Source organism: Nanorana parkeri, unplaced genomic scaffold, assembly GCF_000935625.1.
Source record: "Nanorana parkeri isolate BGI_ZX_2015 unplaced genomic scaffold, ASM93562v1 scaffold363, whole genome shotgun sequence".
Lineage (NCBI taxonomy): Eukaryota > Metazoa > Chordata > Amphibia > Anura > Dicroglossidae > Nanorana > Nanorana parkeri.
Genome location: NW_017306631.1, coordinates 661958 through 686581, shown reverse-complemented (window position 1 = coordinate 686581; position 24624 = coordinate 661958). Strand labels below are relative to the sequence as shown.

Genomic DNA, 24624 nt, shown 5'->3' with positions numbered 1-24624 from the left:
TATTTTTTTAAATTAATTAGTGTAGTGTTGTATATTAGACATTTTGATTAGTTTCATGGATTTAAAATAATCTGAATTGTAAAACTCACGCCAATATAAAAAAAAATAACCAAGCCCAGTCATCAGTTTAGAGCTTAGCCATGAATATTGGTTCCAAAATTATTGTTCTCACTCTGGCGCATGCAGCGATTACCTGAGATGTGTAGTGCAATCGTCGTTTTTGTACGCAGGTGCATCCGACTTGTGTTTCCGATAGTATGCGTGGGGGGGGGGAGGGCTCACAAGCCTCCTGTGTGATAGCACATTGGAGTTGACAGGTTCTTTTTAAGGTAACATTAGGTGTTTATTAGACCCCTAGTATCACCTTTCCACTTCACTGGGGAATGACAGCTGCCTGCTGAGGCAGAAGAGGGGCACGGGGGAGCAGCGGGGGACTGCAGAGGCACAGCGGTCTCTACTCCCCGCTGGGCGCAGCTTTCTGCTCAACTAACCAAATCAACTAATCGATAATGAGAATTGTTGACAGAGATTCTCATTATCGATTATCATTGATTAAATCGATTAGTTTTTGCAGCCCTAATCCTATTGCATTTTTTTATGAGTCTTCAGTGTTGCTGCTGGATGACTCTCAACACTTTCGCGGCCCAGCCTTACACTCCACTTTAGACCTCAGGTGACCAGACCACTTTCGAAATTTTTCACTTCCTTCATTTTTCACTTTCAGCTTTCAGACCAAATCATACATTTTCTGTAAGCACAGGATCGATAGAATAAGAAGATAGTGCTACTGATTTTGTAGATCCCATGATAGTTACACAAATGTTTATCAAAATAACATTTCATTAAAATACACTAATATCAATATTAACGTACACAAACATGACATAACTTAATGTAAATCTAAAATAAAACTTTATTGAGTTACTAAAGAACATACATTTGTGACTTTTGCTACAAGTGACGTCACTGCACTTGTAGTTAGTTGATACTTCCTCCCGTCCCTTAACTGAAAGTCTGTATCATGATACAGACAGGGTCTGGGAGGAATGCTGGAGCCTGAGCATTGCACCCGCGGTCTACTGATCTAAATTAATGATTTTTTCTTTTTTAATGTGTGTGCATTTATTATTTTATTTTTTTCATAAAAGCTGTACTATGCTTTTTAATCTTTCATTCTGTAACAGCAGTTCTGAATGTGATTGGTGGCTGTGGGCATCTACAAATAATTTTTTTTTTTCTATGCGAATGAGGCTAATTTTATCTTTTCTACAAGTTGAAAAAGCATAAGGAAGCACACTGTTCAAAAGTCTTGAAATTCAATGTAAACACAGAAAGAACATTTGTCTGCAAAAATGATGAATAAGGCCCTATGCATTTGGACTTTTGGCTTTTTTCCTGTTAAATTTTATACTAAAGGGGTCTCTTTACTCAAAATATCACTGGGAATACTTTTTTTTTATGGCCAAATCATGTTTCATAACACAGCCTGTTATCTCCAGTGACACATGCGTACTGTTGATAAACTTGTCTTAAGATATTTAACACTTTCTTTGCTAACGATGCACAAAAATCAAGTCTTTTTACCACAGTCCGTTCCAGGAAAACCAATGAATTTCACAATACAATTTGTGTATTTATATAATAAAAGACATTAGTATTGTCCATAATACTTTTTTTTATTTGTACTAGGCCCGCATTAACACCTGAGCAGAACATATTTCTGGTGACTTTGAAGCATGTTGCGTATTTATACACACAAATAAAAACTTCATAGAATCCCATTGAACTCCTGACCGGATACAACCCAAAACATTGGGTGGGTGCTGTAATGACTGCGGGTACCACCACAAATCAAGTACAAATTCAAAAAATAGTCACCAGCATACCAAAGCAAATTCTGTCAATTCTTCTTTATTGACAAAAGAAAGGTATGTCACAATGTGTAGTGACGTTTTGGAACCATTTTGGTCCCTTCTTCAGGCAGTGCCTGAAAAAGGGACCGAAATGGTTGCGAAACATCCCTACATCCCCAGCATGTAGTAGTGATTATTCTCCCATAATGGAACAGTGTTTCAATCGTGTATAATTGATCTCAACAACATGCTACTTATGTAGCTTACTCCATAGGAAGACATTGGTTCCATTTCTTTAGTGATAAACCGATATTGTTAGCAACTAATCTACAGCAAATTAGTAACAGGACTGAGCTACTAAAAATCTTCTGGGTGGTTCCTTCCTACCCATGCCAGCTTTCCTTTCCACTGCCATACCCTACCCAGTTTACCTTCCCAGTACCATATCCTACCCTACCTAGCTTACCTTTCCAATAGCATACACTACCCAGATTACCTTTCCAGTAGCATACCCGACCCACAGCCACTTGCCCGGGGGGTTGAGCCGGGCCGGGTTGAACACAATCAGCCTGATTGTATTCAGCCTGCCCCACTATGCCCGATGGCTTGCTTTGAGCATGGCCAGCACTATCCGGTAAAAAAAATGCACGTTCCACACTGTCTCTGCTCTAGAATGTGTCAGTGTGATTAGAAGCAGCGGTTGGAGCAGAGGGGGTGCTGGCAGTGCCCGGCTCCATGGAGGTGGAGCTGAGGATGGCGTGTATAAGGGGGTGACCAACCACATGGCTGGCCTCTCTGTGCCCCATGACAGCACTAAGCTGGAGCCCGAGGACAAGGGGAACACCCAGAGGGTTATAGAGAAGCTGGAGAGTGTCATCAAACACCACATTCACGGTACGAAGACTATTACACTGTAGACATGTGCACCAGCAAAAACTTCGTTTTGATTCGGATTTTGCTTTATTTCGTTTTTCGGAATTCGGGTCCGAAAGTCAATTCGTTTCGGAATTCGGACGAAATTTGTCAGCGGAAATCCGTACGAAATGTCGTTTCGTTTTCGTTCGTTCGTTGTAGCAAAGTGACATTTAAGAGGGAATAAAAGGTTTTTGTTCTCAAATGTCACTTTGCTGCAACGAAATTTCGTACAAAAAACGAAGGTTCGTCCAAAAAATAAACGAATCGGAAATTCGGATTCGTTTGCATTAGCTATACCTGTATCTCCAAATCTCAGAATTTCCGAAATTTCGTCCGAATTTCAAGGTATGCTTTGTCTTTAACAAAGCATACCTGTCTCTTACTCCCTGTATACCTGTAAATTGCAAAGCATACTTGTCTATTACACTGCATACCTGTATACCACTTACTGTATGCTGGGCAGCGAACACAGTGGCGAACTGGTGGGGAGGCAATTGTTACCCCCCAAGAAAATTGTTGCTCCCTCCCTCTGCACTACAAGGCAGCACAATGTCCTGCTGTGGAAGGCGCTCACTGAGGACTAACTCCTGCACTCCACTGGCTGCTTCTGGAAGCTGGAGCAGCTCTCCCTCCCAGTACCCAGCCACCAAAGAGAAGGTGCTGCAAGTGAGGCTGGTACTGAGGGGAGGGGGTGTCTGGGTGGGTGAAGGCTGGTACAGGTGAGGCCTAGGTGGGTAAAGACTGATAGGAAGCTAAAGACTGGCACAAGGTGGCCTGGGGTGCTGGCTGGAGAGGTTAAAAAAGGTACAGGGGGGCCTGGAGAGGGTGAAGACTGGTACAGGTGGGCCAGGAGAGGGTGAAGACTGATACATTGTGGCCCTGTAGCTGGTGGTATTCTGCATTGCTGTATAATGTATTGCTGAGATTTGTAGTCTTCTTTAGCTGGTGGTATTCAGCAGTGCTGTATAATCAGGGCTCGAAAAATCCACTCGTCTGCTCGTCTGTGACGAGCAGATGGTGGAGCCCGACGAGCAGCTCGAGCAGACGGTGGAGCCCGATGAGCAGCTTTACAGTCAAGCGATCAAGCGTCTCAAGAGACGCTCGATCGCTTGTATCAGAAGCTGTCACTGCCGTTGCCGGTCCCGAGATCCGCTGTGCCCGATGCGGCCGGGACCGGCATGGCTCTGTGACAGGAGATCAAAGGGAGTTCAGTATACGAACTCCCTTTGATCTCCTCTCAGTCCCCGAATGCAGGAAGTGATGTATATTACATCACTTCCTGCATTCAGTGTCACTCTCCAGCTAGAGAAGCTGATGAAGCCGATCTCTGCTTCATCAGCTTCTCTGGAGGTCCCTAGGTGACATTAGGGGTCTTGGAGACCCCTGATGTCTCCATAAAGAGGACCTGTCATGTAAATTGGCTATCCCATAGGGGGCCTTTTTAGCCCCCCCATGTAATAGCAATAAAGTTGTATGTAAAAAAAAAAGTTATACAAAAATGAAAGATTCATAAAAAAAATAAAGAAGCATAACATTTATTTTTTTAAACATTTTTTTTAAGTCCGTGCCCCCCTAATACACACGCATTTATATGCGTCAGGTGTGCCTACATGCCGCACATGTTGCATATCGCCGCAAACGGAGTGAGAGCAATAATTTTAGAGCTATTAAGGCCGGGGTTCACACCTGGGCGTTTTACAGCGCTGATCCACGCGCTGTAAAACGCCCTGCAAGTGAAGGTACAGTGTAGGGGCAGGTACAGCTGGCTCTGCCTCTAGAAAGGCAGAGCCAGCTGTCACTCACGCAGCTGGGCGGATCCAGACATAATTGTCGGGATCAGCTTCAGCTGCGGCGTCTCAGTATACCGCGAGCTGCAGCTCACGGTATACTGAGCTTAGGGTGATGGGAGGACGCTAATTTGTGTCCTGCCGTTACCCTAAGGAGAACTATGGGGAAAAGCCCTGACCCCATAGTTCTCCTTTAATCACTGATAACACTAAACTGATGAACAGTAAAAGCGTTTTAATCGTCACCTATGGGCGTTTTTTGCTATTTTTGCGGGCAATTTAAGGCTTGACATGTTTGGTGTCTATTTACCCGATGTGACCCTGACTTTTATGTTTTACTAAAAATATGGGTAAGAATAAATGTTTTATAACATAACGTAGGGAAACTTTTTTTTTTTACATTTATGGTACTTTTTTAATTATACAGTAACCCCCCCTGTTGTGATTATATACCTCCAAAAGAAAGCTCTATCTGTCCCCAAACTTTTTTAACATAAATTGCAAGGCTATAGTCCGGTCACGCTGACTGGTGAAATTTTTGACTGACTGGTGAGACACTATCAAATTTTTCAACCCCTGTGTATAATGTATTGCTGGGATTTGTAGTTCTCTATAGCTGGTGGTATTCTGCATTGCTGTATAATGTATTGCTCAGGCTGCTGGTTCTGCGGGGGGTACATGTCCCCAGGGCTTGTGCAAGCTACAGCCTAGGAGGCCGGTGTGCTGCTCCTCATACGGCTGATAATGGGTGCAGCAGGCTAGACATCAGTCTGAACAGTCTACCCATGGGATTTTGGGGACAGGCTGTGCCACTCAAAGACAACTAGCCAACTTTGCCAGCTCTGGAGGCAAGAATACTCAGTAAGTAACACCATTGTAGAAGATGGGTAATAAAATATATGGTTGATTATATGTTCTTGCAGCTACAGCTTACTGCCAATGTGCTCAAACAATGAGGAGGGTGGGGATGATGAGGTGGCAGACTGTACCTGACTACAAGTGATTGTAGAGGAGGAAAGTGAGGGAGAGGCACAATATCAGTGAGGCAAGATTATATCCAGGGGCAGCTTAAAGAGGCGTTAGGAAGCAGCCATCCTATTCCACCTGATGGCAGTGAACCATGGGTGCAGGCCACTGCTATCCACAGGGCCGCTAGACATGTGGGCCTTTTTGTTTCTAACACTTCTGCTGCCAACAGCACCATAGTGGTTTGCAGCTTTTGCCTGCGGTCAATCAAGTGTGGTAAATGTACCAGTCATTTGGGTACCACATGCTTGAGCAAACACATCATGCTTCAACAAAAAGCTTGCTGGAACCAGTGCATTAAGAATACTAGTTGGTAGCAAAAGACCCTTACTTCTCCTCCTCTTTGCTCCTTTCCACCTCTCCCCGTACTCCACAAGAATCTCTTATCTGCACCAGCTGCAACCTCAAGCAATATGTCTGACAAGGGGTTTGGGAGGCTCACCTTATGGCACATAAAGAGTGTCAGCAAGGGGCCATGCAGAACATGTTGGAAAACCAGCCGAGAATCGTACGATTTTCAGCTGGTTTTTAGCATGATCGAGAGATAACTGCCAAACGGGCCGGTGTGCACACGTGCACACTGCCCGTTCAGCATTGCTGTCATCGGAAGCCTCAGGATGGCGGGCTTGCGATGATCGCAAGTACGATCTGCCTGTCTAAGATGGGCAGATCGTACGTTTTTTAAATTACTTTACAACCTTTGCAAGACAAAAGTCTTGCGAGGGTTGTAAAGTGTATGGCCACCTTTAGAGAGTGTTGCTGCCCGGCCACCACAATATGGCTCACAGTGGAATAGGAGCACCACTCCGCTCACACACGCAATGCCCTATGCATACGTTTATTTGCATGCAGATGGTGGAGGCAGCGGGGTTGGTTTTAGATTTTGTTATTTTTATTTACTTTATTTTTTTTACTTGTAAAATTTTTTATTATCTTATTATCATTTACTTTATTTTTAATTTTAATTTATTTTTTGTTATTTTTTACTTTATCGCCTTTTTATTTTTTACATTTTTATTCACTTCCATTTTTAATTATATATTTTTTTCCTTTTTTTAATTTTTTGACATTTTTATTTACGTTTTAAATTTTTATTTATTTTATTATTTTTTACTTTTTTTTTCCACTTAACTTTATTGCTATCACAGAGGGGCTAATAATCCCCTCTGTGATAGCATTTGGAGGTGACAGGTTCTCTTTATTGCGAGTGCAGCATTCCTGTGTCAGTGCTCACATAGAGCAGAGCAGACGTTCTTCACTGTGCTCCCCGCTCTCCAACCTGATCTAATTTGCCGTGGTCCCGGGTCACCCAGAAGACCACGGCGGGTAGAGAGGCGGAGGGCGGTTACAGATGGTGGGCGGAGCGAGAGGCAGCGGCCGGTTCCAGAGGCGAAGGGCGGTGACAGATGGTGGGCGGGGTTAGAGGCAGCAGCCGGGGAGAGAGGCAGAGGGTGGTGACAGAGGGGAGAGAGGCAGAGGGTGGTGACAGAGGGGAGAGAGGCAGTGGCCGGAGAGAGAGGCGTTGTTTGGGGAAGGGGAGTGACAATCAGGCTTCTTACAAGTAATCTTCAGTGGCTGTACAGTCGCTCAAGATCATTTGCACAAAACGGCTCCCCCTCTACATTTAGCCCTGCTGCCTGCCCGAAGCAGAGCTAAATGTAGAAAATAAACTACCTGCTCGGCGCCTTGGGGCACATCACTGCCAATCAAGAACCATTTGGAAAATGAGCGATTTATTGATACACTCTGGACACATTCACTTAGCCAGTTTTCTAGCCAAATACACACCATTTCATCAATGCCCATTGATTGAAGCTTCCAAATAAAATGTTTGAGGTACCTTTATCAAATGCTTTTGTAAAGTCAAGGTGCACTTCGTCCACTGGCTTTCATCCATCTAGGCTGCCACTCACCTCCTCAAAGAATGCTAATAGGTTGGTTTGACATGAACAGTCCTGAGTCCATGTTGGCTGTCACTTATGATACCATAAGCATATTCTTGGATATGGTATGTAGCTGACCGGTCTACATGTATGGAGTAAACAGGGCACAAAGTTATGTATATTCAACTAAAATTCACATGTTTGTGTCTGACCTAAATGTAATAAGCAATAAGACCACCCTAAGCTATTCATATTTACTTCATATTAACTTCATATATGGCAATAATTTAAGGGGTACTATAGTATTTTAAAAATGTTTTAGATATTTCATATTTACTTCATATATGGTGAATATATTAGTGGTAATGTAGTATTTTGAATGGTTTTTCTTAGGTATATACATTAAAGAGGTCATCTTGATTTAAAACTGTATCATCAATGTGTATTAAAATCCTTTGTTTCTGTGTATAGTTTAAAATTATGTACATTGTGCAATCTTTTTCATCCTTTTATCTCACTTAGGCCCAGGGCCATCTATAACGCAAGGCAAAAGGGGCAGCTGCCCAAGGCCCAATCATTGTTGTGGGGCCCAAAGCAGCTGCCCCTTCAGCCCCCATAAGATAAACACATGTGTACACAGCATCGGTGCTCTACAGACAGGAGGCTGTATACAGCAGCATAGATGTGGCTCTGGGCTCCGCCCACTATTCTCCGTACTCTGCTCTCCTGTGTTGACATATACTGTGTGTAACACATATATATGCAGAGCAGGTTCCTTAAATTGCTTCTCTAGTTCAATCTATGCTGCTGAAGCAGGATTTAGAGCTTTTAAAGAAAATGTAATTATCAAGTTCTATGTATGGCTGCAGCAAAGCTTCCAGTACTCTCAATACTAGGGATGCATCTATCGATAATATTACAAACAGGATCTGTGCTATGGAACAACAAACCCCTAAGCTGCCAAGCTAAAAAACTGTATATAACACCTAAAAAACGGGAATTATAAACGTGCACTGCGCTATAGAGACAATATCCATATTGGGTATTTTTACACTATATATTGTATATATTCACCATAGGGTTATTCTGCATACTTATATATTTATTTCACATGTAGATTATTATTAGATTGCATATGTAGTTGGTCTATAAAGCGCAGTGCACTTTTATAATTCACTAGGGATTCCACATCACCAATACCGATACCTGCACAGCCCTCCTGAGATCCCGTACAGGCCTCCTAAGACCCCACTCAGGTTCCCACCAGGATATTGAATATCCTGTCTCTCTCCTGGCTTTCTCTCCTCACTCTCTCTCCTGGCTGTCTCTCCTTGCTCTCTCTCCTCTCAGTCTCCCCTCTTTATCTCCTGTCTGTCTCTCCTCGCTCTCTGTCCTTGCTGTCTCTCTTTGCTCTCTCCCCTAGCTCTCTCTCCTGGCTGTCTCTCACTCTTTCCCCTGGCTCTCTCTCCTCTCGGTCTCTCCTCTTTCTCTCCTGTCTGTCTCTCCTCGCTCTCTCTCCTAGCTGTCTCTCTTTGCTATCTCCCCTAGCTCTCTCTCCTGGCTGTCTCTCCTCTCTCCCTTGGCTGTCTCTTCTCTCTATCCCCTGGCTGTCTCTCCTCGCTCTCTCCCCTGTCTTTCTCTCCTCACTGTCTCACCTCGTTCTCTCTTGTTTATTCAAAAAAAAAAATTGCAGTGTGGTGCTAGACTGTTCGAGATTCGCTTAAAGAAAAGGCAGCAACCCTTGCAGCACCATTCTGTTTACTATGCGATCAGCATCACATAGTGTTGCCCCACCTCTTCCGTATGCTGCTGGTAGGGCCAGGCAGGGGAGGGGGTGATGGTGAGTGGGGCCCAAGACATTGTTTGCCCAGGGTCCAATCAATATTCATTTCAGGTAATTCTATTGTTACATAGTATTTGAGGTTGAATAAAGACATTAGTCCATCAAGTCCAACCTATTAGGATCCCATTCTAGGAGTACCCGTACCCCTGTATATTACGGTCCCTTAAGAAATCGTCCAAAAGTTTCTTGAACAATTCCACATTATTTGCTGAAATCACCGCCTGTGGCAGTGAGTTCCAGACCCTAACTGATCTTACTGTGAAGAACCCCCTTCGCCCCTTGTGCTGGAATTTTTTTTCCATCAATTTTAGGTGATGGCCTCTAGTTTTTGTAACGGAGTTAATTTTAAACAGTTTATCGCTAATGTTGCTACCACCATTAAACATTTTGTACATGGAAATCATATCCCCCCTTAATCTCCTCACCTCTAATGTGAACATGTTTAAATTTAGTAGCCTCGTCTCGTAGCTCTGGTCCTCCATACCCCTAATTAGTTTGGTTGCCCTTCTTTTCTTAGTACTGGTGACCAGAACTGGACCGCGTACTCCAGATGAGGTCGAACCAATGATCTATAAAGACCACCCTGCTTTGGCCAATGCCAGAGAAGCAATCTTGTCACTGGTGATAACTTGCCAGTGACTCCTTCATGATCTGGATCAGCCTGATCTTGCTCTCTTGCTCCTCCCTCTTTAGCGAGGTAATAGTTACATTATTGGAAGTGATTCGCCTGCCTGGATGAATATGCCTCTGACTACGCCCTAAAAATTCTAAAAGAGTAGACTCTCTGCAGTGACAACTGGTAACCAGAGACCATGTGATTCATGTGAACGCCCTATAATATTCACACTGTAGAGCTTGGAGACATACTAACACGTTGTACCATATTTTGTAAATGAAACAGCTGTGTTCACTTTCCTAAAGGGCTAAAGGCAAATAGGTTGTTCACAATGCAATGTAATTTGCACTTTACAGGGAAGGTTTCCCCTTAGCTTTTCCCTGTTGACTTTTATCATCCAAGTACAGGTGAAACCCGAATAATTAGAATATCGTGCAAAGTTCATTTATTTCACTAATGCAACTTAAAAGGTGAAACTAATATATGAGATAGACTCATTACATGCAAATCAAGATAGTTCAAGCCGTGATTTGTCATAATTGTGATGATTATGGCTTACAGCTCATGAAAACCCCAAGAACCCCAAATCCACAACCTCAAAAAAGTAGATTATTACATGCAATCAATAAAACAAGGATTGTACATAGAACAATATCAGACCTCTGAAAAGTACAAGCATGCGTATGTACTCAGTACTTGGTTTGGGCCCCTTTTGCAGCACTTACTGCAATTACTTTTGCATGATATTCTAATTATTCGAGTTTCACCTGTATGTGCAATCATAACGTGCTGTTTTCTATTTTCCTTCCACATGATTGGGTTTTCTTTGCTAAGTGAGATTTCACCACATTTACCAAGTTATAGGAAAATGCCCTTTCAAAGTGGAAATTCCCTGCAAAGTGAGCAGCATAGTTGCCTCTAGTAAGTCAATACCAGAGTGTTCTATAAATATGCTTTTTAGTCAAAGCAAAAAGTGCATTTTATTTAGTAGGTAAGGTGAGTAAGTAAGCTGTACACTATAATGTACATTTCCAGTTCAAATTCAATAATCTCCGTCAGCCCTGTAATCTCTTGGCTTTTGTATCCCTATGTAGTTATTATGCAGAGAACTTTGAGACTCATCTTTCACTCCCAGCAAACCATTTGTAGCATCTAGGCACATTACGGTGTGTGCATCTTGCCAGATGTGACAAGCGAGCACAAACCATAGCTCAATTCAAGTTTCAACAAAAACAGGATTAGCATGCGTGCCTGCCATGCATCTCATGTCTGTACATGTAATATTTTTTTGATGTGGAAGTTTCATGTCAGCAGACACTTCCAGGTTTTCTTTAATGGTATACAGTTTGTCTGAGGCTGGATACAACTAGCACATGTTAACCCTGTAACTGCTAGTGGATTATTTTTATTTGCTGGAGGCTTATTTATTCATTTATACCACTCATCTTCAAAACACTACTCATGCTATAACATGCTATTTGATAGGGCTCTCTATATATTGCTTGGAAATGTCAGTAGTTTTTTAAACAGATTTTACAATTCTTATTTTCAAGCTAGTTAGAAACTCTTTTCCAGTTTTATTGTTTGACAGTTTTATCATCGTTTTGTATGTTTTCTATGTCCTCGTAGTAATTAGGCCTCATGCACACTGGCGTCAAGTTTTTATGTATTTGTGTTTGAAAATGTGTCCGATTATATCAGTTTACCTGTGTCTGATTGTGTTTGTGTTTAGATGCATTAAGAAACCCTGAGTGTTTTTCACACTAAAAATGCCTTATAAGAGCCAGAATGCAATGCTTTACCTTGTTCACCTTGTAGCTCACTACCTTTTGTGCAGTGTGGCAAAAAGTGTGTGTGCTTAATTTTGATTCTCAAAGACTGGAAGAGCTGTATACCAGGGACATACTGGACTTAGTGGAGTTTATACTGCTGCTGAGGAGGAGATTCAGATTGAGGGAAGAAGAGGAGAGGCACTACAGATGACAATATTGGGTACATCGGCTTACATTTCAGTGGATGTCATCTAGTTACTTTAGACTGTTTGCAGAGCTATGCCAGGGCCCTCACACATTGATATATTTTACAAGAAGGTCTGTAGAGACATTTGTTGGCCATTTGTAGACCGATTCTTAAGCTGGCCATACACCTTACAATTATCTGCAGATTTTCTGTGGTCAGATGGAAAAGGTGCAACAAATTCCTCCATCTACACTTAACTGTGTGGATGGAGGAATCTCCACCTGGGCCAATCTGTTGCACTTTTTCTATCTGACCACAGAAAATCTGCAGATAATTGTAAGGTGTATGGGCACCTTTAGCCTTCTCTTTGACTTAGCCAATTCTTTGACTTTCAGCAAATATTCTATGCCAGTGAAATTTCCAGGTGCATGTGTTTGACAGTGATTAATTCTTTATTAGATAAGGCATGATGAAAGTCACAGTCAATGCTTTATAAATAGACCAAATAAAGTACTGTCAGTAGTTTAAGCCTATGGTGATAGGTTTCAAACAAGAGTTATAACCACTGAGCCTCTGTTATAATTAAATCATACAGGCAATTTTTAAATACTCAGCTTGTTTTATCAAAATATAACCACATCACCAATATTTGGATAAGATTTTATTCATAACAAAATATAATTCTTACCATAATCAAAAACTGGGGGAGGCAATTGTTTCATAAATATAACCAAAATACAAACTTTCCCATTTACAGCACATACAATTATACAAAATAAGAAAAAAATTGAGACACATTTCTACAGATTTGTGATTAGCTTTTTGGTTGAGATGGAGAATATTCATTAGTGGGAGAATATGTTTCACACTGTGATGGAAAATCAAAACAATTTGGGATTAAGATGGAGAACTATGTTCGATGGGAGACAGTGTCAATATCCGAGAGACCTAAACATTGTGGGGTCTAATATAGGTGGTAAAATGCCACACTGTTGTGTCATAACACAGGCTATGAGGTAACAAATATTGTTTGTGAACGCCTTTCTCGATAAATGGATGTAGATGCAGTATGGAGTCTAGCATTCTTCGGCAATATGCTACTTCGTGATTATTGAGTCAACTGGCCCTCCTTAACCTCCCTCAAGATGGCTAACATCTGCATTTCCACGTCTGTAGACTGCTAATGAATGGCATAACGACAAGTAGGTACAGTTATGGGCTCCCTGACAGCTGTTGGCTCCTATAAAAGACACAAAGTCACATATGAAACTCATAACATTTACAACTTAAAAATAATTAAGACATTTTAAAATGTGATTATCTGACTTCTTGGTTCAGGGGATTCAGATACTATAGACCTGTCTGTCTCTCCTTTTTCCTTTCATCCTCTGTCACATCTTTTTTTGTTTTTTTGTAAATTATTTACTTCATAAAATGTTTTAAAAAGCTTAATACACATATAAACAAACCACAAAGGCATATTTAGAAACAACACAGATTTGTTTTTTAACAAATGGAGAGTGGCTGGATACATAATGTATAACAACATTTTCAAGATATACTGCCCACATTAAATATTCATAGCCAATCACCTTGCCATCCTGTACAAATCATTACCAGTAGACAACTAATCTGGGAGATTAAGTTGTTAACTCTATGTATCTGCCAGCATAAAGATAGGGTTACCCCTCTTTCCGCCTATCAGTCAAAGAGCCAGGTTAGGTATTTACGAGTAGGTATTGCCTAAGAGAACCAGGTACTCCTAAGTAGTGTAAACTACTTCCAGTAAAACCAAGTCCGCCAGTGTTTCTCATGAGTTCCCCTGCTATAGGCCATTAAATCCTCCATCCTCTCAATCTCATTTATTCCAGAAAACCACATTAATATGGAGGGGGTATGCTTCTGCTTCCAAAGCTCTGGTATACAGCTCCTTGCCGCATTATTGAAATGCGGCGGGATAGATTGTTTGTAAACTTGCCTAGGTAATGAGTTGTAATGTAAAAGAAAGCTGTGTCTGCTGGGATTGTGAAATCTGTAAAATTTTGAGAAGTCTGGATTACCTCAGAGCAGAAATGTTTGAGAGATGCACATGACCACAATATATGTAGTAGATCCCCATCATCCAGATCACATCACCAGCATTTGCTTGACATAGATAGAAACATAACATGCAACACCTGAGGAGTCCTTCACCAATGAGTAAGGACCTTGAAACTTGATTCCTGATACCATGTTTAACCGATTTATGTTTCAGCCACATCTTGAGAAAATGTGTGACTGCCACCCCTTCCGCCAAACCAGTTGCAGAGAGGCGCATTCCCCGTACCACAGATATACACTGCACGACCACCATCTGTCACTGCCTGGATTTGGCTACAGTTGAGAGTGATAGACAGTGGGTGGGTGGGCACTGTACTCAGCTGCAGCCATGACTCCTGCCACCAGCAACGCCACCTGTTTACAGACCTGGGCACCTTCCATGTGGTCTGCTGAAGGTGCGGGCAGGTAGATCCCTAGCACGCTGCAGGAAAGGCCACATGTTCGACAAGACTGTGTTAGAGTATCAAATAGCAAGAAAAAAAAGGATCTCAGAATACAAGACCAACATCGCAACTTAAACACACCAGTCACATTCCACAGGGAAAGTTCAGTTTAAGGGTTTTCTTACCCACTTTTCCAAATCGTTGGCAGCCAAGATTAACACATTGCAGATGCTCATTACCAAATCCAGGAAGTAACTAAAAAGCTGTATTTCCTTTTGCTGGCACAGCTGCACATACCCAACACATTGGAAACTAACTTTTTTCAGGTATATGTGAGTTCTCAGACAGATGAAAAACAAAAACCTCCTATAAAACATTGGCTAGGGAACCCATCCACTCTTTCCCTGGCTAGACTCCAGGTCTGACTCCTTAAAAGGACAGAGATCCACTTTCCTGACAGTTTCAGGTCTGTTTCTTTCTGGAGTCTATATCTATGAAACCCCGATAGTCTGTTTTATCAATATATATGTATTTATTTATGTGATATAATAAGGAATCATAAGGAATGTAGACATCCAAACAGGGCCGTCCTTTACAGTGCCCCTCAGTAACCACACCCCTCAGTGGCCACACCCATTTCTCAAATATCCACACCATTTAAAGACTCCCACTTTGTTAAGCCCCAAAGAAATATATTAAAAAGTATGATAAAAATAAAACTTTTATTCAAAGGTATTAAACTTGTAGGCACAATATAAGTATTCTTATTAAATAAAACAACTCTAGGCAAACAAGTGGTAAAGTGTCAGGATGTCAGGAAGACCCTTTTTTCAAGTAAGTGCATCTAGAAAAGTAAAAATAGAAAACAGAACACAAAACCTAGACTACATGTTAAATTAATGAATTACTATTTGCCCGAATATACGAAAACATTTATTCAGGCACATAATAATTTGTTTGAGAATGCGCGGCGACCATGTTGGTGTCATATGACGTCATGCGCCCTGCCTCCAGAACACGCCAATGGCTGAATCCAAAATAGCATAAAAATTAGTTTTTGATTAAACGGATGAAAACGTTTTTAGTTTTCGTTCATTTCATCTGAAATTAATTTTTAGTCTTTGCACATGTGGGGGGGATAATTTTCACTTTTTTAAAATAATTGTTTATTTTCATGTTTTTTGTACTGTTGGGGGGGCTTCGGGGAAAATATTGGGGGTCTAAACAGACCCCTGACATTTCCCTTTTAAAATAGATAAAGAAATTGAGGACACAGAGACTTGAATTCTTTTTCTGCAGCCTCTGTTCTAAATGAATGGAAAGCACTCAGTACAGAGGCTTCCCATTCATTCAGAAACTGATGAGAGTAAAATATTTACTATCAAGCAGTTTGTGAATGGGGAAAAGCCTTTGTACAGAGTGCTACTCCCCATTCATAAAATCATGAAGGAACAGGAAGTGATGTTCATTGACATGTGTCCCCAGTTATTTACAAACAATGGAGTAATCAGCTGATTACTCCAGTATTTGCGCTGCACAGAGGAACTGTAAATATTACTGATATTTACCAATCCTCCGCTTGGCCACGCACAGAATCCATGGCGCCCTGTGCGGCCGCACAGCTCGAACACCCCAAAGGCCGACCCTGCATCCAAAGTAGTATTGTATGAAATGGTGTCATGGGAAGTTAGATGAACAGATATGTGTGCCTGGAAATTCTTTCTTTATTTTAAAGCTAGCAATCTCAAGATGCTGAGTTTACACAAATCATTACAGAAAACACGTTTCCTTTCTTCGCCCCTCTGGGAGTGATACATTCAACGCCTCCGATTTACTCCAATTCAGCTTAAAGTCAGTCAGTTGTCCATATGCGCGGATCGCGTGCATGGCATTGGGTAGGGAGATTTCTGGGTGCGTAACATATAGCAGCAGGTCATCGGCGTAAGCCGCAACCTTATGCTGTCTACACGTTTCCTTTCTATGGTCACTCTCTACAGCTGAATATTTGCTAGCACATTTGCCTGCTACTGACTAGTTAGTAAAGTGTTTAGGCTAAAGTTGACTTTTAACCCCTTTCACTAAAAATCACATTAGCATGCAGCTCTCCATGCTGATATGAAATCATGTTACATTCATTAGTTAAACATATTTTTATTTTACTTACAATTACTGTTTTTCCACTTCCTGGTCCTCTTAGGCATTTCTGATGTAGCCCATGTCTTCCTGGGAAGGTTATACAAGCAGAGCATTGCCGGGAAATCTCATCTGTAAACTGCAAAATCTTGCGAGATTTCAGGGAAAGGCATTTTTTTCCCGTGAGATGATGTGCATGGTCACATGTACTAGTCAGAGTTTCAGGAAGTAGAGGTAGGTGGATTACATTTCCCCTTAGTGAAAATGTCCAGTGTGAGAAAAATGATGAGGAAAAGAAAAATAAGAAATGCAAAGAATAAAAAGACTGCAGTTATCTATAAGTATATATTGTAACAAGGACACTCCACTGTAGACCGGAGGTGCAAGTCAGATGCAGTTTATTTGCTTTCAAAACGGTAGATAACATGAAATCCAACATAAATAGCTTGCTGTAGCATATAACAGATAAGGGCTCACCGACATCTGTCTCTCTTGCAGCACTGCTGCTCCGGCCTCAATCTTTAGGGCCACTGTCTGGTTCCTCCAGACAACAGCAATAACATGCCAATCCTCTCAATATGGTTCGCAAACCCCGCAGCTCCCTGCTGCACTGGCCTCCACTGACTCCAGGGTGGAGCTCTCCTGACTCACAGGTGGGGCCCTGAACACATCCCAGCACACACTTCATGAAGGATGTACACAGGTGCACAATCAGGTGCTGGTCACCACCAAAGCATGGACCCAGGAATGGAGATTTCTTCCCACCCAGAGCTCTAAGAAATCTCCTGGCTCCAGGATCCCAACCTTGATCCAGAAAACCCAGAAAGAACTGAAAAGGCAGTTCTCTCCTGGTACCAGTAATGTCTTCCTGGAGCCACTCAGCCCCTCTGGCTGAGAACCCTGGGTGACTTTGAGGCCACCTAACACCGTGGTATTGCCTCACAATGCCACAATATATATAGTAATATATATAGTAATAGGGATGTACCGAAAAGTTCGGCCATCGGAAATTTTGTCTGAAAATGGTACTATGGGCAAATTGCTGATATTACCATAACGGCTGAAAATGAATTGCATCCTGACAGTTTCAAAGCTCTCCACTGGGCGCCAGTCTGTGTCCCCTCCTGTGCCCGCTGCTCTCCCCCGTGTGGGGAGAAGGCAGCCCTCAGGAGGCCGAGCGGGGCAGTCCAGGGAGGAGACAGCTGTCAGCTGTCACAAAAGGCCGAGCTCTCCTCCCGTACCATCCTCAGCCTCCTGTAAAAGGTGACTCAGGATAGAGAGTGGATTACAAGCACTCAGCGATCAGAACTGATCGCTGAGTGTTTGTAAATAAAAGAGGACATAGTATGCTTACGGTGTCCCCAGTTACGAATGAACAGGAAGTGCTCTACATCACTTCCTGTTCGTTCATGGTTGTGGACATAGTAACTGATACTATTTTCATAGTTTATGAATGGACAGGAGCACTCAGTATGGAGGCTTCCTGTTCATTCAAAACAAGGGCTGCAGAAAATCTCTTTTTCTATTTAAAAGGGAAATATCATGGATCTGTTTAGATCCCCTGATATTACCCCAAAAGCCCCCTCCAGTAAAGTAAAAAAATAATGAAAATAATGTAAACATTTTAAAAAGGTTGGAAAAAAAAGTCATTTTCGGTTTTAAGCCTGACAACATTTTTATTTTCAGTTTCGGTCTAAAAATTTCATTTCGATGCATCCCTAGTTTGTAGATTGCCATTACTAAACATTTCTAAAGATGTCTTTGTTGTCATTTTCAGCATAAAGGTAAAGTTCCTCTTTAAATTTCCAAATAGTAACTAGCACCAAAATGAAGATCAGGGAAATTTTTCGAAATCTGTGACTAATTAGTAATTACCCTTAGTTCATATGAAAGGGAATAATCCTTCCATTAAGCATGTGCAGCATTCAAATGTTGCAGTGTGCCGAACAGAGGATAGACACATATTACACTCCTAGTCATTCTTGCTCACTATTAAAATGCAAGTATATGAGAACCCTTTCCTATGGCTTTTAACCTGACATGTATTTTTCAGCAGATCATGAGGTTAAAGAACCAGTTGAGGACACGGAGCCCAGCACACTATTGTTTGAGACAGTAAGTCAATTTAAGTTTCTTCTAGCTACTGTATATTTGCACAGCTATTTTCCTTTATATATTTTCACACACATTCTTAAAAAACACGTGCTGCTTTGGAAAACAATTTGCAGGAAACTATGAGGCTAAGATGGATAGGGAGTCCCTATATAGGCACGGATCAAGGCTGTGGCGGACATTTTCCAAAGTACAGGCCTTAGTGAAGGATACAAAAATACATTTCAAATTAAAACCATCAAAAAACTTTCTAGTCTCTGGCTTAGTTCCACAAGTACAAATACATTTATATAAAGACTGCTTGTGGTATACTGTTATAAAATGTTTAAAAGATTTTCAAAATTCCTACCTTTTATATTTTTTGGTTGTATTTAGAAGCAGAAGCAGCATCAAAGTCGTTTGTAGACATGGATGAAGTAGAAATCTCCATCCAACTCCTCTTAAAGTAGAATTAAACCTCCTTTTTTTTTTGCATATATCTACTACTGCACCTGGGTGACACCATTGGAGGGGTGACACCAAAATGAATGGCAGTCATTTTGGTGTCACCCCCTCTGAAAAGTTGGGCACTTGGACCAAGCGCCCGACAGTTTCGGGAGAGAGGAAGGGACCTTGCGGCATACCTTATCCCGCCGGGTGACTGTCCCCTCCTCTCTCTGCCGGCGTCCATCACCAAGATGGCCGCTGGCAGGTATCGATAAGAAGCGTGATGACGGCATCGCGTGCGATGACGTCATGGCGGGGTGTCACCCGGTAACCGCTCCGGGTGACACATGGCCTTGGGACGCCCCTGCTGAACAGCTTGGCCTGGTAAAGGAAGGAAGCTGAAAAATAACAGACTTAATGGCTGCATCTCCAGGTAAAAGGTACAAAAGGCTGAAATGGCCACTTGTAGTCTCCATTGGAAGCCTGTGTGAAATAGCGACAATACAGGAAGTACTTGAACAAAGACCATGTTGTAAAGAAAGCTACAGATTTAAAAATATGAGAGTAGCAAAGAGATTTTATTGCCAATGTAGCCCTAGCCTAAAACTGAATAAACATAGGCTTTAAAGTGAAACTATGGGCAAAATTTTAAAAAGTACATATAAGATATATTTATTTCCAGCATGAAAACAGCAATTTTTGTTTTGTTTTGGTTTTTGTCTTTGTTTGTCTCCCCTCCCCTCCCGCCCACTGTATCATTGTCTAATTACCAGTTGATCCTGCCAGTATGTCTGTTGATTTTCTACATAATTTAACACTGTTTGTTCTGCATTGAAATCGCACAGCAGCATTGTCACAGGATAGGCATAGATGGACATGTAGCATTAAATGAGCTTAAAAGTGACCCTGTAACCACTTTACACTGTTCAGGCTGAACACATCACTAAAATACATTTTTATATTCCTCCCCTGATGCTTTCCAGTTCCTGTCATTACAGCCTCAGGAGCTCTTTGATGACAGCGCAGAAGCTGTGTTGTCACTCACACAACCTCCGCGTTGTCATCACAAAGCTCCCAGGACTGTAAAGCAGAGGCGTAACTAGAACCTTCAGGGCCCCGGTGCAAGAAACCATGAAGGGCTCCCCCGCCCCCCCAGCCGCCATGGCACCGCATGGTTAACAGAAAGGCTGACGAGGTCCCCAGCAAGCGTGGGACCTCAGGCAGCCGCTTGTATAAAATTTTTGTGCCGGTGTTCTGTCGAGAAAACGACCCAGTATCTGCGCTTACGTACAGACAGGATTACCGAGGAAACTGGCATTTATTTACAAAATATTCGTTTGTAATGGTTAATTGTGACCGTTAATAATATGCCGCCCATGGCAGTGAATGATGGAAGGCAGTTAATGATGGAATAATATTAACGGTCACAATTAACGATTTAAACGAAATACTTTGTAAATAAATCCCGGTTTCCTCAATAATACTGGTCTGTGCGCAAGCGCAGATGCTGGGGTCGGCAAACTCGACTAGGCCGGCGTTCTCGACAGACCACCAGTATCTGCGCTTAGTATCGGGGAATTTTCACGAGTATGAGTACTTGTGAAAATGCCCAGTATCGGCACTGGTGCTTCCCTACTTAATAATATAATGCATTGCTGGGACTTGTAGTCCCACATAGTTGGTGCTATTCTGCATTGCTGTATAATCATCATACAGCAATGCATAAAAGTGAGCACTATGTCACCAGCATCCCACACACACACATCCGTCTCCGAATGACTCATCACTTTGAAGTCTCAGAGAGTTCACTCTGCTCTCTCTGAGACTCTGGAGCTAAGAGGCAGATAGGAGAGAAGCAGCTCATATGGGCACAGTTCCTTGCAGCCGAGGCCGCAAGGAACTGTGACGGTCTGAGTGCTTGCGGACGACAATGCATCCCTGCCACACAGCTGCCCGTACATGCTACTGGTTGCTGTGCAGGGATGGAGCGGCAACTCTCTGGAGGGGGGGCCCTCTTCTTCCTCGCTGGGACCCCCCCCAAGTGGCGGAACGCCAGGGCCCGGTCGCAATTGCGACCGCTGCGACCCAGGTAGTTCCGCCAGTGCTGTAACGACAGCAATAGGTAAAAAACCGGCACTCACAAGGGGATCTGTCCATCCAGTACTTTATTTGTAAAATGGTATAACAGCAGCAAACAAACAAATGCTTACATGTTTCAGCCCCCAAACTAGGCCTTAGTCGACTTCCTGCCGCATTCACCTTCGCAACATCTCCAAAATACGCCCCTTCCTCACCAAAGAAACCGCAAAATTAATCATCCACTCATTTGTTATATCTCGTCTTGACTATTGCAACTCCCTCCTCATTGGCCTTCCACTACACAGGCTATCCCCCTTCAGTCTATCATGAATGCAGCTGCTAGACTCATCCACCTAACCAACCGCTCAGTGTCTGCAACCCCCCTCTGTCAATCCCTACACTGGCTTCCACTCGCCCAAAGGATAAAATTCAAAATATTAACAGTCACTTACAAAGCCATCCACAACTCTGCCCCCAGCTAACCTTGTCTCAAAATATCACCCTAACCGTCCCCTCCGCTCATCCCGAGACCTCCTGCTTTCCAGCTCCCTTGTCAACTCCTGCCATACTCGCCCTCAGGACTTCTCTAGAGTCTCACCCATCCTCTGGAACTCTTTACCCAAACCTGTCCGTCTATCTCCCACCTTGACTGCCTTTAGGCGATCCCTTAAGACTCATCTCTTCAGTGAAGCCTATCCCACCTCAACCTAACCACTGTACCATCATGTTCTCAAACAATTCATCCCCACACAGCTACCTCCTCATGTATCACTTCTACCTCCCTTTAAGATTGTAAGCCCTCAGGAGCAGGGCCCTCCTTACCATCTTGTCTAGAAATGTATTGTGATTGTAATGTCTTCCTTATATTGTAAAGCACTGCGCAAACTGTTGGCGCTATATAAATTCTATCTAATAATAATAATAATTTAAAAACATTCCTGGAGTTCTTCTTCAAGTGACCCTGATAACAGTACTGATTCATCTCCATGCAGTACTGGTTCATTTTTTGTTTCCAATGGTCATCCATAAAACAGCACAAAGAGCAAAGATGAATTGCCCATATCATCCTGTTGGAAATCAAAATAATTGACTTTGCTCTTTGCATTATTGAGAAGCCTATAAGGGTCTATATAGTACAATCTGACTGTAAAGTCTCTGTACAATCAAAAACTATGTAATATGAGGACCTATCAATTTGTATCCAATCAGGCAGGTCCTTGCACTATATAGTTGTTGGTAGATCTAAAGTAGATTGTACAATCAGACTGTGTTCCTGTCGTGGTGACCATTATCACTGAAAGTGAAAGAAAATCCCAAATTTTGGATCATCATTAGACCAGATAGGAAATCTTCTGATGGAGACACTAGTTCTGGTGACCCTGCTGACCACCTGGGATTTACCTCACTTTGAATGTATTTCTTCTCACTTCCTCTTGTGGCTATCAAATAGGAAGGAAGAATAAATCTTCCCAATGGGACACAGATGGCAAAAACAAGTTGGCAGGGCTTATAATCTTTCCTTACACTATCCAGAACAATACAAAAAAGTTTTAACTTTAGTTCTACTTTAAAGGTCAGTAATATATGACATTCAAATACATAAAATATGTTGGGTATATCGTGTAAGCAAGATATACCTTTTTTTACACTGTGCCCCTTGAGAGATAGGTTACCTTCTATCTGGACATAGCCTTATGCATGCATGAATAAATTATAGAGAAAATGATTTAATAAGTCATTGTACAGCAATTGCACAGGTCAGTTTGTAAAAATGTTTTTGGAAGTCATTATGCAATGCAAGTGTTTTTCTTCTATGATGTTATAATAATAGGCTGCCTGACTCTTTACAGACAGACAAGTATCCAGTACAAGATACGGCACTTCCTAAAGGTAAAGCATTCCTTTACAGTACTATGAAACATTTAGAGCAAAAGAAGACTTACTAACTGTCTTTGGCACAACTTAATGTTTTGCTTTGGTTCCTTTGCCATGGCCCTCGGGGTGTATGCTCTCTGTATGGTGCTTTTATGTTTTTATTGAATGGGAACCATTTGACTTTTATGGAAATTTAAATACTCATTCTTTAATTGTTGTAATTGCAGGCTTACTTAGGAAAGATTTATATTTGCTCCCTATTTAGCTTTAGATATAGTGTTGTGCTCAGACACTTTAGTAAGTAGAGTACCATAGAGTTAAGCTGGCCATACGCAGATAGAATTTCCGCTATTTCCTGGTGAATTGGCAGAAATTTGATCAGTGGGTGCCACCTGGCTGGACAAAATAATGAGTGGTGTAGAAAATTGTTGACAGAACAGTGACTGCAACTAGGTGCAGTCACTGTTCAGGTATTCTGACAACCACAGGTAACAACTGTCAGAATGCAATAGCCAGCAGGGAAGATGACTTCAACTTTAGCATGGATGAGGGAACAGACTAATTGCAAAAATCTGCGGTGCATGGCCAGCTATAGAGGTTACCTTCTGACTGTCAACTGCTTGATGTCACAGACTGACACTCAGAAAATAGGAGTCAGTGATGTTGGAGAGTATTCATTTTGCAAGTGAATGTTCATTGAGGTTGAAGCTGTGTTTTCCTTCATTCACCCAGCTTTACTAAGTTTAGTAAACTTTCACTTTAGAAGGTGAAAAGCCTCTACTCTTTTGGTAAATAAACCCTTAGTGTGTGGAGGCAGATGACAGGTAAGCTCCAGGATATTTCACCATCTACTTGTCTAAACATTAGTAGTTATTATAATTCTATTCTGAAGAGTTTATTTTAACCTCCAATATCAGGTGTGCTCGCCATGTTAAGGGCATGCATGCTAAGTAATGTGTAGGTATAACACTTAAAGAGAGATCATGGAGATCACAGTATTTCCCAGACAATGCCTTAATTTTCTTTTCTATTTAGAAGGACAGCAATATCTTTGTTTAGGCATCATTTATGGTCTATAACCCCAATTCCAAAAAAGTTGGGACGCTCTGTAAAATCTACTTAAAAAACTGAATGCATTGATTTTCAAATCTCATAAACCCATATTTTATTCACAATAGAAAATAGAAAACGGGGGGCGTGGTCTGGTATGGCAGAGTAAGCATGTGTTCTACTGGAGCTCCGTGTCCTCAACCTCTTTCAGCCGACTTTACCTGAGATCGTGAGCCATGTCCAGACGCAGGAAGACTCAGCAGAGATCCGGGTCGGGTGCTGGAACTCTGGTCTCCGCTTTCTTTCCCCTGCGCCTGCCGTCCAGAGGTGCCGGACCGCGGCCAGTGTTGAGAGGTCGGCCCTCCCTGTGCCGAGGTGCGTGGAGCCTCCTGCCCACGCTGCATTCCCGCAGCTCTCCAGCCCAGCAGAATCAACGAGTTGGGACTGGGATGAGACGCGCAACGGCTCAGCTTCCCGTTGCCTCTGGGAGCTACTGGTCTCGGTGTCATTCCCCCCGCCTATCATCGGGGAGGCTGGGACGGAAGACATTGTGGAGCTGCTGCAGACCACATGGAGACACACGA

At 42.3% G+C, this 24624-nt stretch overlaps 1 protein-coding gene across 2 annotated transcripts in view; it reads left to right on the top strand.

Moving 5' to 3' along the window:
* The window catches only part of EDARADD (EDAR associated death domain), a 61850-nt gene that overhangs the window by 16304 nt on the left and 20922 nt on the right, over positions 1-24624 (top strand). Inside the window, exons 2-3 of one of the 2 annotated variants that reach the window (XM_018558853.1) lie at positions 18555-18613; positions 22966-23005. In XM_018558853.1, the coding sequence (XP_018414355.1) occupies positions 18555-18613; positions 22966-23005 (99 nt within the window). Of the gene's footprint in view, positions 1-18551; positions 18614-22965; positions 23006-24624 lie in introns of both variants that reach the window. The other variant, XM_018558852.1, reaches the window with a different exon arrangement.